Source organism: Haliotis rubra, unplaced genomic scaffold, assembly GCF_003918875.1.
Source record: "Haliotis rubra isolate DU_JTF1 unplaced genomic scaffold, ASM391887v1 Scf25, whole genome shotgun sequence".
Taxonomy (NCBI): Eukaryota; Metazoa; Mollusca; class Gastropoda; order Lepetellida; family Haliotidae; genus Haliotis; species Haliotis rubra.
This window is the reverse complement of record NW_025766558.1, coordinates 3,776,601-3,794,094: the sequence shown is the minus strand read 5'-3', so window position 1 is coordinate 3,794,094 and position 17,494 is coordinate 3,776,601. Positions and strand designations below refer to the sequence as shown.

General features: G+C 40.8%; 1 protein-coding gene across 1 annotated transcript in view; it reads right to left on the bottom strand.

Annotated features, from left to right (window-relative positions):
* Positions 1-206: 206 nt before the first annotated feature.
* The window catches only part of LOC124279323, a 133,911-nt gene continuing 116,623 nt past the window's right edge, over positions 207-17,494 (bottom strand). Inside the window, exons 28-30 of the mRNA XM_046715134.1 lie at positions 16,457-16,642; positions 7,604-7,740; positions 207-416 (exon numbers count right to left, since the gene is read on the bottom strand). Coding sequence (XP_046571090.1) covers positions 207-416; positions 7,604-7,740; positions 16,457-16,642 — 533 coding nt within the window. The remainder of the gene's footprint in view (positions 417-7,603; positions 7,741-16,456; positions 16,643-17,494) is intronic.

Below are 17,494 nucleotides of genomic sequence, written 5' to 3'. Positions count from 1 at the left end.
GCGAAATGTCATGACTGACAGTTGATTGTACCTTTGATGCAGTCAGATCGCACGACAATCTTATCTGTGTCATATTCAATACCCAAAGCAGGCCTATCATGACATTTTTATGCTTCCATTAAGAGGAAGTTTAGCAATTAACGACATATATTAACCACTGCAATACTTTCAAAGCCTGAGGTACGCTGTTTCACCAATTCACTTCACTAACCACACCTTAATCTTCTTAAAGGGATGACGTACATATGAAAAGTAGGAAAGGTCCTAATAGATATGAGGAACGTCGCCAATCCAGGTGGGAAGAAAGGAAAGTAGAAGGGTTTTCCAAGTGGATAAGCCTGATTGTCTTCATAATCATCTTGAACTTTCATCTCCTCCGTAAAAGCCCCAACTGGGTCAGCTTTTGTCTCTGTTATCTTAAATGAAAGTATGGTTATTAGAGCAAAGAATTGTTTCATGGGTTTCACAATATTTTGTAAGATGCACTTAGAGTTTTCATATAAGCTTTTCACTGCCTGCTTGCCCTGTGTAAAAAGTTATGCTTAATACACTTAAACACTAGGACAATTGCTAAATTAAATTCACAGGACTTAAAACCATATCACTAATTGAATCGGAATCATAACATAAACAGAAATGTTTTCAAAACGTTTTCTAGTGTCTTTGTTATTAGATAAGCAATTGTGACACCAACAATACATATAGTAGTAGTAGTGTGTGGGGGTGGGGGGGTTTTGCCGCACATGCGGCTTAGAGGCTTATTTGTACTAAATAAGTTCCCCAGCCCCTCTTAAAAACAGCGTTGGTCTATCGAGAGGCATCCTTCGATGTGCTTCCATCCTGGACCTAAGTTTCCGAATATTGACTGATCGGTTGAGCAATGGTAGAGCGTAGGACTCCAGCCACGTGAGTTCGAGATGGGGTATTGGCGGAAACTTTTTGCAAGTGAAACAAGCACCGTTGTTGCTAAGTTAAACAATATGGTCATCCAGCCTAGTAACACCGGGCTTGCCAGACCCGTCGTTGCTAAGCTAAACAAAGATGTCCGTCCAGCCTAGTAACGCCGGGTCTGAGAGACCCGTCGTTGTTAAGCCAAACAAAGATGGTGGCCTAGCTTAGCAACGCCGTCTAGACCTGACGTCAGAGTATTTCTCTGGCTGTGGCATGTCACGCGGGTATTGAATACAAAGCAAGGCACACAGCCGTATTGGGGTTGCTGGCTGGTTGTAGTGAAAAGGATGTTTGAAACCAGACGCTGAACAGATATTTATAAGCCAAAATCAATTATTTTAAAATCGGGTTACATAAGCTTGGAATGCGTATGAGTTACATTGTTAAAATCTACAAAAAACAGTTTGCTTGATGTGCATTGATGTAAACAGTAGCTGTTGCCTAGCTGCTCTCTCCTGACTGCCTACGGTCGGGTTGACCTAATGTAGGTTTCTAGAAAAGTAGAAATACGATGAGGGTTTATTATTTTTTACTAGGTTATGTTTACATCAACAAAATAGTTTAAGGTGAATCTTTGATGAGATCTTTGTTCTTGGTAAGGAAGGTTTGAATGATATGTTGTCGACCCTGTTCTATGAGCTTTTTTTCATGTCTACACAGATGTCAGCGGTTTTCCGAGTCTTGGTTTGAATCTCTTCTTTCATTTGGTTGTATTTCGCGATTTCTGACATCACGAAACGAACCTCTTCTCAGAGATTTTGCTATCGGTGATCGCGGTGGAAATATGACATTCGATTGTGTTTAACCTAGCTTCGGCCAGAATCCTGATCTCGTCATGCTTCAGCGCTTTTCATTGCAGACGACGTGAAATGAATTTAAGGGCTGCTCCCGCCAACCCCTATACTCCAGCGGTTATTTCTAACCCGAGGAGGACAGGTGTGGCCACGATGGTGGATAAAAAGCCAATGCCTGCTATGCCTAAACCCATGCTAACTGCCACGAGAAATGTGTCCACGCCGTCGATGGCATTGATGGCTCGATGGTATTTTTTTTGCAATCGAAGTTGCACGTCGCATTCCAATTCCAATTGGCATTTAATTTCGCTGATCTGTCGCAAGCAAAATCCATCCATGTTTTCGAGCGTTTGAGCCACTTCGTCCATGGCCGGATGCAATCCCATCTCGAGTATAATATAAGTTAGGAAATAAGCTTCAAATGGTCCTCCGTCAATCTTTGATTAATATATTTATAGCTAATGAGGTTGAGATTCTCACATAAATAAACCCTTGATACTATAATGGATTTAATGGTATCAGGAATACGAACAAAAACTCCAGGAACTGTTCCAGGTTTGATTACACAATGCCATTGTTCCAGGTTGTATATAAATATGGCAACGTTGAGGTCTATGTTCGCTAACCCTGCATTATGTTTAACCCATCCAAAATGATCACCTAATTTTCGGGGGCATTTCCAAGATAGCATTCCATAATCAGTGTTGAATGTAATTTCATACTGAAATCTGGATTTATAAAATCAAATTGATATAAGGGAATACCAAATATCAGTGCGGCTTGTTTATGGGTGGGGGCTAACGTAGAGCCACTATGATCTGGTATTTGCAAAAGTTGTATCGAATGAGGTGCTGGAGTGTCAATCGTCCAAATAATCCCTTTATTTTTTATTTCGATGATGTAACCATTATCATCTAAACTTATGTAGGGGTAGATGAATTTAAAGTTAATAAACCAGTCAACTTTTAGTATCACCTCTCGTCGTTGGTAGACGCTGTTTTGTAAGTGCAATACGTACAAGGCATTTTCCGTATCAGGTTGGTCGATTCCTCGTGTCCCCGAGATCGGAGAATGCGATAGTAGCCTGGTTTGACACATTACTCATGGTGATTATACTCGTATTAGGGAAGAGCCTTCAATTGGTTCTCTGATAATTTCTCGAGCATAAACTTTTAGCTGATGAGATGGATTTTTGGAGGTAAAAAAATCTTCGTGAGGGCGATTTTGACATCTTCGTGACTCGCGTAAGTGTAGACATCTTTCTGTATATAAATCGAGCACACGTTATTTTGATGTTTTCGAGGCCAACTAAAGTATACTACTGGTATAATATCAATATTTTGGTTGGGTGATGCCTCCCAGAGAAAGACTTTGATATAAAGCGTTGAATTGGTTGGAATCCCTTCTAGGACATTAGACATGTCTTCGAATTCAGGCACCAACTGTAAACTCGTATTTCGGATATCTGTTTGACTCGCTAACAAATGACCTGCATTTCTAGGGATGAGGCTCATGAGCACCCTCCTTCGTTGTGAGGGGATGTAAGATGCGATGAGAATCCCCTTATTAAGGACTTTCGTTAAATAGTGATCCTTCGTCTCCGCAAACACGTAGGGAGAAACGAGGGTGATATCTAGTAGCCAGTCGATTTGTGAGGAGTTCAACGTCCATCAGTTATCATCGGTTAGGACGAACTGGTACAACATGTTTTTTAAGAGACCTCGGGTCTCGACATTGACTAAATAGCTTAGATTGCCATCGAATGCCGGGACCATCATCCATTTGTTATTGTCATTGAAGATGAGATTGTACTGGGCGTTTATAAGGAGACCAATGGTGAGGACATCGTCTAAATCTCCTATGTTACCCCCACCACTGCTGACTTCTTTTCGTCTGTAAACGTTGTTTCTTAATTCTAAGGCATATACCTTGCCTTTCGACCCCGGGTTCTTCGAAGCCGCGTGTCCCCGAGTTCAGAGATTACTAGGTTGGTGCATTTTCTAACTTGCATGGCCGTTCCTGGACCCGAAGCTTGAGTCATGGTTGTTTGATGTACAACGTGGCACTAAGATAGCCGATATGTATGGGTTTATGTCTTATATCTAAAACGAATAGTTTGAGTTCCATGATGTTGCTCCGCGTTAACTTTCTGTACTGTTAGGTCGAAAACGATTCCGTTTTGCCGTCGTTGCACTTTTCCGTTTTCCCCAGCACGTATCTCAGCAGGGTTGAAGGGGGTTCGCCTTGAATGTTGTCTGTTTGAGATGAATGAACACATCATGATAGACCACAAGCCTCGGTAATTTCGAACACATGATGGTGTCTCAGGGTTGTTCGATGGAAACCTGAGCGTTCTAGCCAAGGGCCTACTGAATCGGAAGGGTTTTTCCCCATTCGTGAACGTAAGCGTACCATTCGACTCATTGAGTTTGAGGGTGGCTCCCATGGGTTTGAATATCTCATTGTTGAGCATGCACAATCTGTAATAACCGTCGAGACAGTTCGTGGCGATTGCCATCAATGAATAGCTTGTTGTTCCCTTGACGTTGACTGATGTTCGCCCATCACGGGTAGTAGGTGAGATTGTGACGGAGAGCGGCGAAAAGGGTCACTACACTATCGACAATATTTCGCTGGAGTTTTACAAGGTGACGAATCCGGAACTGGCTCGACAGATTCGCAACCAGTATTCGGGCACATTAGCCATTCTGTACGATCGTGTGTTGCGTCATTGGAAGATCATCGTGAACAAGAGCAACACGCTGTGGAACATCAACCTGAACGTACCCACATGCAATAGATGAAGGGCATTTTGATCCTGTCGGTGGAAGAATTTTCGCCGTTTCGAAGGGGCAATGAAAAGTATTGGAACCCGAAGATTAGTCGTGGTGACCGTCTAGGGCATGCCCAACCAGCTGTTCAGCCAAGGCATGCGGCTTACCATCAGTGGGACGAGCGCCAGCTGGAAATCAACGCGATCGTCAAGGACCTTGGTCTCGCCTACATGACAGTCAACCAGTACCTGAGGACCAAGTACACGCTGTGGTTGGACATGCGATCCACAGATGACTATCGACGCATCGAGACTGGCAGCAAAAAGGCTCAAACCGTGTGTAAATTAAACCTTTATTTGTACGTGATCATGGATGCGCAGCTTAATATAGACAATGGAAGATTCCTGTAGGCCATCTATTGCCTTGCCTCGCGATCTGCATTGCAACACTGTGTGCGGTCAGATGGGATGCGGGAAGACCGTGTTTGTCTTGGATATGCTGGAAGGGTACTATCGGAATATGTTCGATCCTATCGTGATTCTTTGCCCTACGATACGCATCAATAAAACATACACGAACAGAGTGTTGCTGATTAACGACTTAATGACATAAAATCAACCCAGGAGTACATTTACAGGACTGGTTGCGAGCCTTTCACGAGAAGTTTGAGGGAGAATTGATGCTGTTTATCCTAGACGATTGCAGTGGGAATAAAGAGATCACCAAAAAGAGAGATATGTTATCGTATTTGGCCTTTTCGGGACGTCACATGAAACACAGCGTTTGGGTCTTCACGCAAATGTTCAACTGTCCTGAAAGACCTGAGAGAACAGACGCAATGGGTCATCCTGTTTCACTGGAAGGACAGGGATTCGTTCGGAGGAATGTTTAAGGGAAAACGACATGATTCCCACCAAAATCTGAGCGAGAACGCGTGAGAACCTAGTTAGCTGAAACGAAGCACGCCAAACTCGTGCTGAAAACAGACCAACCCGTTGCTTATGCGCTGTGCTAGTTTAGCAAAATCAAGCAACCTGCTATGCAAAATCAAGCAACCTGGTTAGCAAAACCAAGCAACATGCTTCTCAAAATTAAATGTATACCTCCTATAGATTAAAACCGTGACGATGTTTGAAATTCTCGTGTTGTTTTACCTGACATTCATCTCGCCCGTTTGGTTTATGTCAGATTTTATTATTATTAGATTTAAAACAGATTGATGTATTACAAGATGGAGTTGGACCACATGCTCGTACAAATGATAACCGTGAATTACACGTGCTCGGTATGCGGTATTGGAGTGAAATGCCATTATGGGTTTTGTAAAGCCCACGGAGCAGACGTGTTCCGAAACCAACTTATTTACGAGAAGAAAAAAGATTATCTCAACGAACGTAACCAACTCCTCAGAATAAAGATTTTTAAAAAAGAAAAAGATTTTATGTGCGCTTCATTTAACATAATGAAGGCTGATGGAGTTATCTCCCTTTGAAATCAAGCAATTAGACATTTGACTTTGCATGTGGATATATCAAATCAATTAGACATTTGAGTTTACATGTGGATATAGCAATCATGACTACCGTCAGCGAACTCAAAGCTCTCGCTAAAAGTCTTGGATTGGTGGAATGCATGAGGAAACCCCAACTGCTCCCCTTGCTCGACATGAAACATGTCAAGCCCCCTACTGCACGAGACCTCAAACTCCGGGCTAAAGAACGGGGATTGTAGGGTTATTCTCGCATGAGGAAAGCCCAACTGCTCAACTTGTTGGAAGACACCGAGCCAGTCGAGTTGAGATCGGACGGACCATGCCATGGGTAAGTGTCTGAGAGGCTGGAAAATGACCATGCAGTCTAACATCGACGTCAACAGCGTCAAACCTCTGATTGCCGACAAAGTCGAAGAAGAGCTGGATGATTTAAAAAGTATCAAATACCAGTTGACCATCCACATGTCGCTCAACAAACAGCAGACGGACGGCAGTACCGAGTCCTTCGAGCCTTACTTCAGAGGCAAGCAGGAAGTCGTACTTCCACTTCAATCAGACTTGATCCCTTCAACCCTAGATACCTCACTACAAAAAATACAAGAATCATTGGAACGATGGAAGCACAGAGTCTCCAGTTGGGTGGTGGGAAGTATCAGCACCATCTATTTGGATACAGCGAACTCTGTACCGTTCAGAGGCTGATCGTACCTAGACTTGCCTCCATATTACAAGAACAAAAAACCGTGGTGAACGTAAAAAACAAAAACGATCACTGCTTAAGATGGGCGCTGAGATCAGCCTTACTCCCTGCTGATTCGAAAGTGACAAACAGACCTTCAAGTTATCCCGCAGACGGTGGGCTGAACATGGATGGTGTCGACGAACCCACACCCATCTCTCAAATGACAAAGGTGGAAAAACAAAACCGTTTTCAAGCAAGAAGACCTGCATCCGAATCGACATGCCTCGAGGACATCAAAACATCTCAACGTTCATAAATGCAAACATCCAATGCCCGTGCCTTACGTCATTTACGCTGACTTCAAAGCATTCATCAAATGGGTCGACCACGTCACATCCCCCGAAACGAATAGCAGTTTCATGTACAAAATGCAAGAACACCAAGCATGCGGGTTCGGGTACGTGGTCGTCTGATGTGATCTACCGAGGTCTCGACGTGGCCGAAACGTTACTCCAATCTTACAATCACGAAAAGGCTCAGAGTTGCTACATGTGCGACCAGCCCCTGAATGGGGATGTCGTGAGAGATCATTCCCACGTCACCGGTCTATACCGAGGTGTCGCCCACAACACGTGCAACCTCCAGCTTAGAATCAATCCCCAAACCTTCCCCATCCCCGTTGTGTTTCGACTAAGATTTGTGGGCAGGAACGTTTTGCTAGTATTGCAAATGCACTCTAGGCGTTAAACTTTCCCAGCGTAATGACATCTTTCATTTTGTTAAGCAATTACTGGTATTCCTGGAAGAAAACCTTGCTTTTTTACGCACCCCTGAATAAAACACATTCTGAAATACTCAAATATCTTCCACATCACATCAATTACTTATATTTTTTATACTTTTGTCGCACCTTTGTTAGCATCCCATCTAACATTTCATTCATCTGTCCTATGAACTCTTTGCCAGGGATATTGAGGTTCGTCAGTTGATCCGTGATCGAGGACAGGTCCATGCTTTCCAGCTTTGAAATGCCGTTTTGTACAGTAGCTGTATACAAATAAACACATACAGATGAACACAGGAAGGCTTACGATTAAATGAACACATAAATAGACTACTTTCTGGTCACATATCAAAAACACTTTCTGTATTTATCATAAAAAAATCATGATAAATAAAGAATCATATATTTTTCTCCTGTATTGTTAAGGTAAAACTAATGATGAGGCCAGAACAAGCCCTGAAACGTTGTATTCAAGAATAAAGCGAAGATGAAACCCAGAAAATTCTCTATGTTCATTGTACAAGAAATTCTAAAATAAAACACCAATTGCATCTTGATGTAAATATGGACAATTGAGTGAGTGAGCGAGTTAATTGTTAACGTCACATCGGCAATATCTCAGCCATATCGCGACGAAAACAATTTATACAATAAAAAGTGAAATGAGAATATTTGACATTGAAATGGAACATATGTACGTTATAAAAACCTGTCGACGAAGGACAGTAAAATAACTACAATATCACAATTACAACTAAAACTAGTGGGGAAAGTTAAAACTGATAGCACTATTTGGACAATACAATATAAAAACTGCCTGTAGATCGCCACTAACTGAAGGTAGATCACCATACCAGGGACTTTAGACTGGTGCGATTTCAATGATGTTCAGTATATTTAAGAGCTGTTAATATTGCCGTGGTTATTGAACTGTCAGCTGGTAATCTAGGGGATATCGTTCTAGATCCAATGATAGTGGCACAAGCAACTGCTCCACCATCCTTGGACCCATCTGTAATTTGTATGCATAATATTTATTTTTTTATTGATTAAATTCTTGTTTATATTGTAATTCATTAGTTGCTGATTTTGTAAATGTGGTTAAGGTTGTGGCCTAACAAAGAAAAAAAGGAGATGTATTTTCTAGCTCAATGCCGGCAGCAGAAAAAATGGATGGTTTAATTCTTAGACCAAGAGATGGAACAAAAGAAGACTTCTTGTATAAATCCTCATAAAGAGGATCAAAAACACAGTTAAATGCAGGATGTGACTCGTTAGAATTTGGTTTGTGTATATACTGCACGGATAGTTTTATACGGCGTTGGTTAAGAGCTGGCTCATCGGCCTCAACACAGAGACCGTCAACTGGAGAAGTTCTAAAAGACCCAAAACAAAGTCTTAAGCCTTGGTGCTGGACAGAATCAAGTATTTGTAGGTTGCTTTTGCAGGCTCCAACATATACGATGGATCCATAATCAAGTTTAGATCACACTAATGATCTATATAAGTGAAGGAGTGTAGTTTGATCCCCTCCATACTTTGAAGTGGAAACAACCTTTAACAGGCCTTCAGACATTTAGCTTTAAGGGATTAGATATGTGGCATAAAGGTTAAATGTGAATCGAAAATATGACCCAAGAACTTGGCCTCCTTGACAACTTTGAAGGCGGTGCCATTCAGAAATAGTACAGGGTCTTTATGCGGTTTGTATTTACGGCAGAAATGTATACAATTTGCATTTGCCGTTCAGTAATATGCATGTTTTTGCCACGACAAGAAATGTTAAAATCATCCATAAATAACGAGCCATCGATTGAATCATTTAAAGCCTTTGATAAACTATTAATCTTTATACTAAATAATGTGACGGACAATATACTGCCTTGTGGGACACCCTGGTCCTGATTGTAATGATCAGACAGGGTAGAACCCACTCGAACTTGAAATTCGAGTTGGATATAAATTGAGGCAAACGACCCCGTAATCCAAAATCATGCACATTTCCTTAAATATCATGTTTCCATGTGGTCGCATATGCTTTTTCTAGATAAGAAAGATCGACACTGCATGCTGTTTGTTAATTATGTCATGTGTAACAAAAGATTCCAAACGCACTGAATGATATATTATAAAAATCTTTTGTCAAAGGACAGTAAAACAACTAGAATATCACAATTACAATTAAAACTAGTGTGGAAAGTTAAAACTAATAGCACTATTTGGACAATACAATATAAAAAGAGGCCATAGATCGCCAACAACTGGAGACAGTGAGGGAGTGAGTGAGTTATGTTTTTAAGTCACATCGGCAATATTTCAGCCATATCGTGACTAAAACAAATTCTATATTCATGATAAATACACGTAACTTATAAACCCTGTCAGATTTTGCACAAAATGAGTTAAAACTAGCTAACTTATAGCTTTGAAAGTAAACAACGATTTTGGATAATACAATGTAACAATGGGCAATGCATCGCCAACAACTGAAGGTAGATCACCATACTAGGGTCCATGTAGACTTACATTTGCTACCTGCATGGACCCTAGCTGGATTTACACTACAACTGAAGATAGATCACCATACTAGGGTCCATGGGGTTGATCATCAGGAGCTTGCAGATCAGCCAGTTGAGTTGAAGATGGTTGGATATATAAAGAGCCTATTGTAAAAGCAACGTCGCACTACAACAGCTTGGAGATGTAACAGTCAATGTTGCAAGGCTGTGGATAATACGGATAGAAGAGCCTCCGGTTGCCCTCGCACTAGGAAGTGAGAAATAGTGATTTGCACTGAAATTACGTAAGTTAAAAGTATATGTCTGTTTTAAATATATCTCCTGTGGACAGATTGCTGACGGTGTAAAATCCTGTACTTATATATGTATTTCATTGAAATTAGTCCTCAGTCATCTGAAGTTCCACTGAATTACGGTTGTATTTTTGGTGAGTTACCACTAGTATGGCCGTTAGTGCTCACATTGTCGGATACCTCCATATCCTCAAGCAACCCATATCTGTTATGGAGTTGCACAATATCTTTCAGTGTCTTTGACACTGAGTCCACTTTAGTAGACTTAGATGGCTTAATGTTATATTCAGTTTGAGTCGATGATGATGTTTCTCTGTTTTCCTGATGTCTGATTTGAGCTAATGTCTGAATATAATGTACTAGCTACCACTTGGGTATCCTGATGTAACCCACGTCTGTTCTGTTTTGCAAGGAACTGATGACGAAGCATAAGACAGGCGATTGATGTTTCTGGTATGATTAAACGAACTTGTTTTCGGGCCTCGGCAAAGCTTACTCTTTTCTCACATTTCAGTTTTTGGACAGTAGCTTCATACTTCCAACTGAGTATTCCTTTCACGAAGCCGCGTGGTCGCCTTTGCAATGCAAACACTTGATTGCGTTGTGCATGTCTTGCTGTCATGATCACATGATCCACATCTGTAGCAAGTGAGCTTATTCATGCAAGAATTTTGCCCATGGCCAAACTTCTGACAATTAAAACAACGTGTTGGTCGTTGGATGAAAAGTTCCAAACGCATCGCAAAACATCCGACATTTGTAGAACTAGGTGGAACCGGGCATTCAAAAGTTAGTAGATACGTGTTCGATGGGAACACGCGCTGATGGTGAAGACTGTAATGAAGTATGTAATATCCACTATCAGCTCCTGAAACATTTACCCAAGCCATGCCTTGAAACACTCCTGAACATTTTGGATACTATTTGGACAACAGGAAACTTTCCCCTTCATGGCGCCATTGTTGTACCTGGCCGGGATCATACTGATCCATCAAACTACAGACCCATTTCATAAACAAGCTGCGTGGAACGCGTGGTCAATAATAGATTAGTATGGTTTCTAGAAAACCAATAATCTTATTTCAAACATTCGGTGGTGTTCGCAAAAATATACCCAAAGGCAAAAGTTATTGCGACTGACTTAAAGTTACTTTTTTGATGAGACCTTTTAAATATGGCAAGAAAATCATTCCACAATAGGATTGCAAATGGCACTTTACAACTTTTTCTGGCGGACACATGCTAATGAGGACAAAGTGAGAGTCAAACAGTCAAGATGAAATTCACAGTCAATAACGTGTATGTCCACAATGAGCATTGATGACACCGGCGCCTCATAGAGGCACTCAAACATCGTAAGAGTGAGTGAGTGAAAATTTATCGTCACATCTGCAATATTTCAGCCATATCGTGACGAGAACAATTAATTGGCATATACAGTAATTAATTAATGAAAAAACTGTCAACGAAGGACAGTAAAATAACTAGATTATCACGGAGATGAATTTAAAACTAGTTATTAAATCTAAAAGAGTTTAACTATAGATGACAATACAATATAAAAACAGGCTGTAGACTGCCAACAACTGAAGGTAGATCACTACACTAGGGACCATAGGGACTGACCGTACATTCGCTTCCTGCATGGACTATAGCTGGATTTACACCATCCCTTCAGCTATTAGCAATTTTAGATAATCTACCCACAAATGTAAAGACCATATATACTACGATTAAAAATAATAGTAGGTTTAAATTTACATTGAATGCCTTGGGACTTACATACCCTCTCAAGAGTAGAATACTTTTACAATATTTCAACCGCCGCTAAGGGTACATCCACTAGCAAACTTAGTTACTAATCTAAAGTACCAATAATAAAATATTTAGCTATTTAATCATTCATCAAAATCTATCTAATAATCCTATATATATTTTTTAATTCGACAATTAAATGAAAATTAACAGTACTAAAGCGATCATTCACAGTTTTTACATTGAAATACTTATCCCTCGTGATGGAAAAAGCAATACAGTCAAGCATGACATGCTTGACCGTGATTCTCTCATCACTAGGGATGTAAAACGGAAAACATCGTAAGAAGTCTTATGGAACGGCATTCCATATCTGTGGAAGCACCTGGCGTAGTTCCTGACGCATGACTGTAGCATTTGGATAACATCTCAATCTCCTCTCCATTTCGTCCCAGACGTGTTCGATAGGGGACAGATCTCGGTTCGGCCATCAGCGCGGTGCAATAGGAATCTGGACTCTTCAGTGAAGACATATCTATAACTGGAGTCGTAGACGTTGGTGACGTAATGTCAAATGTGTCGTCTGGCAGGACGTCTAGCACGTATCCCGCGTGCAGTCAGACGCCAGCGAATGGTCCTTGGCAATCTCCTGTTGACATCAGGAACTGTTTGAGCTGTCAATGTGGCTGGTTTTGAATCTTTGGCGCAGATGGGTGGTTCGAATCCAACGATCGTTGCGTGGTGTGGTTACAGGTGGACGGCCACTTCGGGGACGGACTGCAACGACGGAGTTTTGTTGATAGCATCTCTACAAGCGGTATATGGTGTTCCTGTGCACGTTAAACTGCCGTGCAACGTTTCGCTGGGGTGTTCCTGTTTCAACCATTCCAATGGATTGCCACCTTTCATTGATTAAGTGAGTTATAAAGGATATTAAAATGCGTTATAACCATTTTCCCATTTATACAAACAAATGTGTTGATCACACTATCTTTTGCCTTTGATTATAGAAGCACTGTTGACCATTTGGTTCGACTAGAATCATTCATTAATATTCCATTGTATATAACGAGCATGCTGAATCAATCTTTTTCAACCTGGAAAAAGCTTATGATTAAAACATGGAAACATTTACATGCCTTTGGTTTGAGAGGCCATCTGTCTCATTCTATATCACAATTTTTAGCAGACAGACAGACAATTTCAAGTTCGTTTTGGATCAACCCTGTATGACCATTATAATCAAGATCAGGGGGTTCCATAAGGCAGTATTTTGTCTGTAACTTTGTTTAGCATAAAATCCAATAGTCTCTCAAAAGATAGATGAGTCATTGTTTTTGGATGATTTTGAAAATAACGCCTCATGTCATGGTAAAAATATCCATACCATAGAGAGACAATTACATATGTGTTAAAACATAATATATAAATGGTCACTTGATAATGGCTTTAAATTTGCGCAGATAAAGACCAAATGTGTACATTTCTGTCGAAAATATAAACCTCATAAAGATCCCGAACCGATTCTAGATGCCTGAAGGTCTTAGATTTATTGAAAGTTGTTCCCAATTCAAAGTGGGGAGGGAATCAAACAGATCACAGATCACTCACCCGATAACAACGTGATTACGGCACCATCGTATATGGTGGGGGCTTGTAAACGCAGTCTGAAACTATACTGAGTCAAAAAAGAAACTTCACATTCTTTCTTCAGGCCACTATAAAAGAACAAGAGATTGTAAGATGGTTAAATTGTTATTATTTCATTGCTGAGATATGTGTGATGTACTCGATACACAGACAGTGCCATAATCAGTTCCATTAGGCTACACCGCCGTTCCAAAACATGGGTATACAGAATGTCAAGTCACAAGAATAAAAATGCGAAATTTCTCAGTTCAATATCGTGTATGGCCGCCCCGCGCATTCACCACTGCCAAACAGGGTCTCCTCATCGACTGCCTGATGCTTGTGAACACGTGGTTGGGGACTCTGCGCCATTGCTCTTGCAAGGCAGCGCCACGTTCCTGCAAGGTTGGTTCCTAAGACCATGAAGCGTTCTCCCAAGTGCATCCCAAACGTGCTCTATTAGATTAAGGTCAGCGGACCTCGATGGTCAGTCCATGACGTTGATTCCAGCGTTTTGAAGGAAATTTCGTGTCAACATCGCTGTATGCGGCCGAGCATTATCATGCTGGAACTGTAGACCTATGCCATGAACCGCCATGAAAGGAACGAGTTCAGGGGTGAGCACCTGGTCGTGATAAGCAGCAGCTGTGAGGTTTCCACGGATGACCAGAAGTCGGGAACGATTGTTCCCACAGAAACCACCCCACACCATGCACCTTCCGCCCCCGAATCTGTCGACTTCCTGTACACAACATTGGGCATACCGTTCACGACGTCGTTTCCAGACTCTATGCCTGCCGTCCGCGCATCTGAGGGTAAACCTGGATTCATCGCTAAAGACGACTCGATTCCAGTCTCTCTGGGTCCATCAGAGGTGACGTTGGGCCCACAGCAGACGTTGACGTTGATGAAACGGCGTCAATATTGGCCCACGATGTGGACGTCGAGAATGGAGATTGGCAGCCCGCAACCGATTTCGAATGGTCTCTGAGGACAGTCGACCTCTAAACATATCAGCCCTGGTTCGTGTAGCCGGCAGAAATCTGTCACGTAGGTGACGTAGGACGATTTGACGGTCTTCTGCTCGTGACGTCACACGCGGAGGACCCGACCTTGGGCGATCAGAAGTGGTGCCAGCTGGTTGTAGACGACCTCGCAAGTCATACACAGTACGACGGCTGCATCCCATTGCTCTTGCGACGTCAATAACTGATCTTCCCGCTTGCAACATGCCAACGGCACGTTCACGTTGCGCATTTGACAATCGTGGCATTTCAAGTACCGTTAGAACTGTGGTTTACAAGTGTTTTTTCAATTCTTGAGGCCAATGCAAACACGTGCATTTGAAGAAAACTTCGATGCGAAGATCACGTGATCGACTGCACGTGCAAAACCTGATTTGGCACTAACGTCATTTGCACGACGAATGGATGGGTTTGAGTGGGTTTTTCTAACGTTTTTCTAGAGTCGAAAGATAGGGATCCCATTTCGGATACATAGATGTATCATCACAGAAAAATTATTCAATATTTTTCAAATTACATTTTGTGAAGTTTCTGTTTTGACTCAGTATAGTAGTTGATTCTATCCACCACCAAGGTCTAAGACTTTGTTTTGGATCTTTCAGAACTTCCCCTATTGACAGTGTCGACGTTGAAGCTGATTAGCCTTCTCTTAACAAACGCCGTATCAAATTATCTTTGCAGTATATCACTAAATTATAGTCTTAACCCTGCATATAACTGTGTCTTTAATCCCCTCTATGAGGATATGTACAACAAGGAGTCTTCTTTTGTTCTGCCTCTTGAGATAAGAGTAAAACCTTTCATTTCTGCTGCTGGTATTGAGCTGCATAATATATCTCCTTCCGGCATAATTTCTTCTCCTCCTAGGTCACAAGCTGACCTATCACTGACAACATTTAATGAATCTTAAACTAATGAATTATAATATATACAAAAAATGTATCAAATAAAATGTAAATATAACACATACAAATCCTTATTTACAGATGGATCCAAGGATGGTGGCGTATTGGTATCCCTAGTGATGAGTGAGTGAGTGAGTGAGTGAGTTTAGTTTTACGCCGCACTCAGCAATATTCCAGCTATATGGCGGCGGTTCCCTAGTGATGAAAGAATCACAGTCAGGCATGTCTTGCTTAACTGTATTGATTTTTTGCCATTACATGGGATCGATATTTCACAGTATCATCTTTAAAGGATATGTTTTTTTAGTCTTTTAATGCTTCGTTTTATATTTGGTCAAATGAATACATAACTTAGGTTGTGTGTGGCAGGACCTTTGGAGGGGGTTGAATACCTCCTAGAATAATTGTCCTCTGAAGAGGGTACTGAAGACCACATCATTCAATCCATGTTTATCATTACCAGAGTTTTAATTGTAGTTTCAATATCTTGACTTGTTGCTGCCAAGCATTACCAAAATTGCTTGGCTAACTTGCTCAAAACAACTGAAGAGATGCAGGTAGCAAAAGTAATAGAATGATCTCCCTTCAGTTGCTGGCGATATATAGCCCGATTTTATAGTGTGTTTTTTAAATGATTAAGCATTTTAGACTGAACTCAAACTAATTTTAATTTGTGATACTCTAGTTGTTATACTGTCCTTTCGGCAGATTGTAGAATATATAGATGTATTTACTCACAGTATATGACTTTCTGTCGTCACGAAATTGATGAAATATTGCCGATGTGACGTAGGATTTATACTCACTATCACAAAAAAGACATCAATGTAAATTAGTAAGCTGTTTTACTAACCAGAAATATCATGTTTGTGTCTCTGATGAAAAGCTAATTGCCTGATGATTTTGATGTCATGAACACACGTTGATCTGTAGCAAGGCTTGACAGATAGCGAAACTACAAGTTCTCCACCCTGTATTTCCACAGAACTTTTGAGACCGAATGAAACTGGTCGATATTCCGTCCAGAAGACACTGTTGCCTACAAAAAAGATACCGTTACCATATACACTACTACAATGTGGAAAAGACGTCATGAGTCCTTATGCAAAAGTGATATTTGATGCCAATCGTTTCTAAAATACCTACATCATATTTAGTTTTTGGTTTTGTTATGTGGGGGAAATAATCTGGATGTTAGTTAATAAAATATGAATGCAATGATGAAATAAGGGATTGAATTTAATCGATCAAGGCAACATCTTCAGATGTATATATATATATGTGGCGGAGCAAGTATATATGTATGTTTAGTATACTTGATTATTTCATGTTTGTTACTCAGAGTGTCATGCACACACAAACACAAGTGCTCTATGCGGCAATCATCAGACAAACTGAAATCAAGTTGCTTGGAACTATTTTTTTCTCATTCGGCTTGCGTGCTTTCCATGGTTGAAAGTAGTTCACTCTTTTTGTTGATCTTGTTGCCTTTGTTGTTGAGAATTTCTAGCTTCTCTTCAATACAGAGGTTACATAATCCTGAGTCTCGCTTGCTTATGTTTGATTGCATTAAAATGTTCCATTTTATTTCATAGTTGACATTGTTTCCTTTGAGTTGCCAGATATATCTGTATAATCTACAAAGCCAATGTAACAACTCAAGTGGACACAGTGTCATAAGTGCCATACATAGGGGTGGCAAGTGGGTCTTTCAAACTGAGATACAACAACCACACTAAATCGTTCTGAAATGAACGCTACGAAAAAGAAACAGATTTGTCCAAATATATATATAATCATAATGCATCTTTTTTAGGCTAGTGCTGACTAAATCAATCGCATTGGTTTATGAACGATTATCAAATATTGGCTATATCTGGAATTCGCGAAA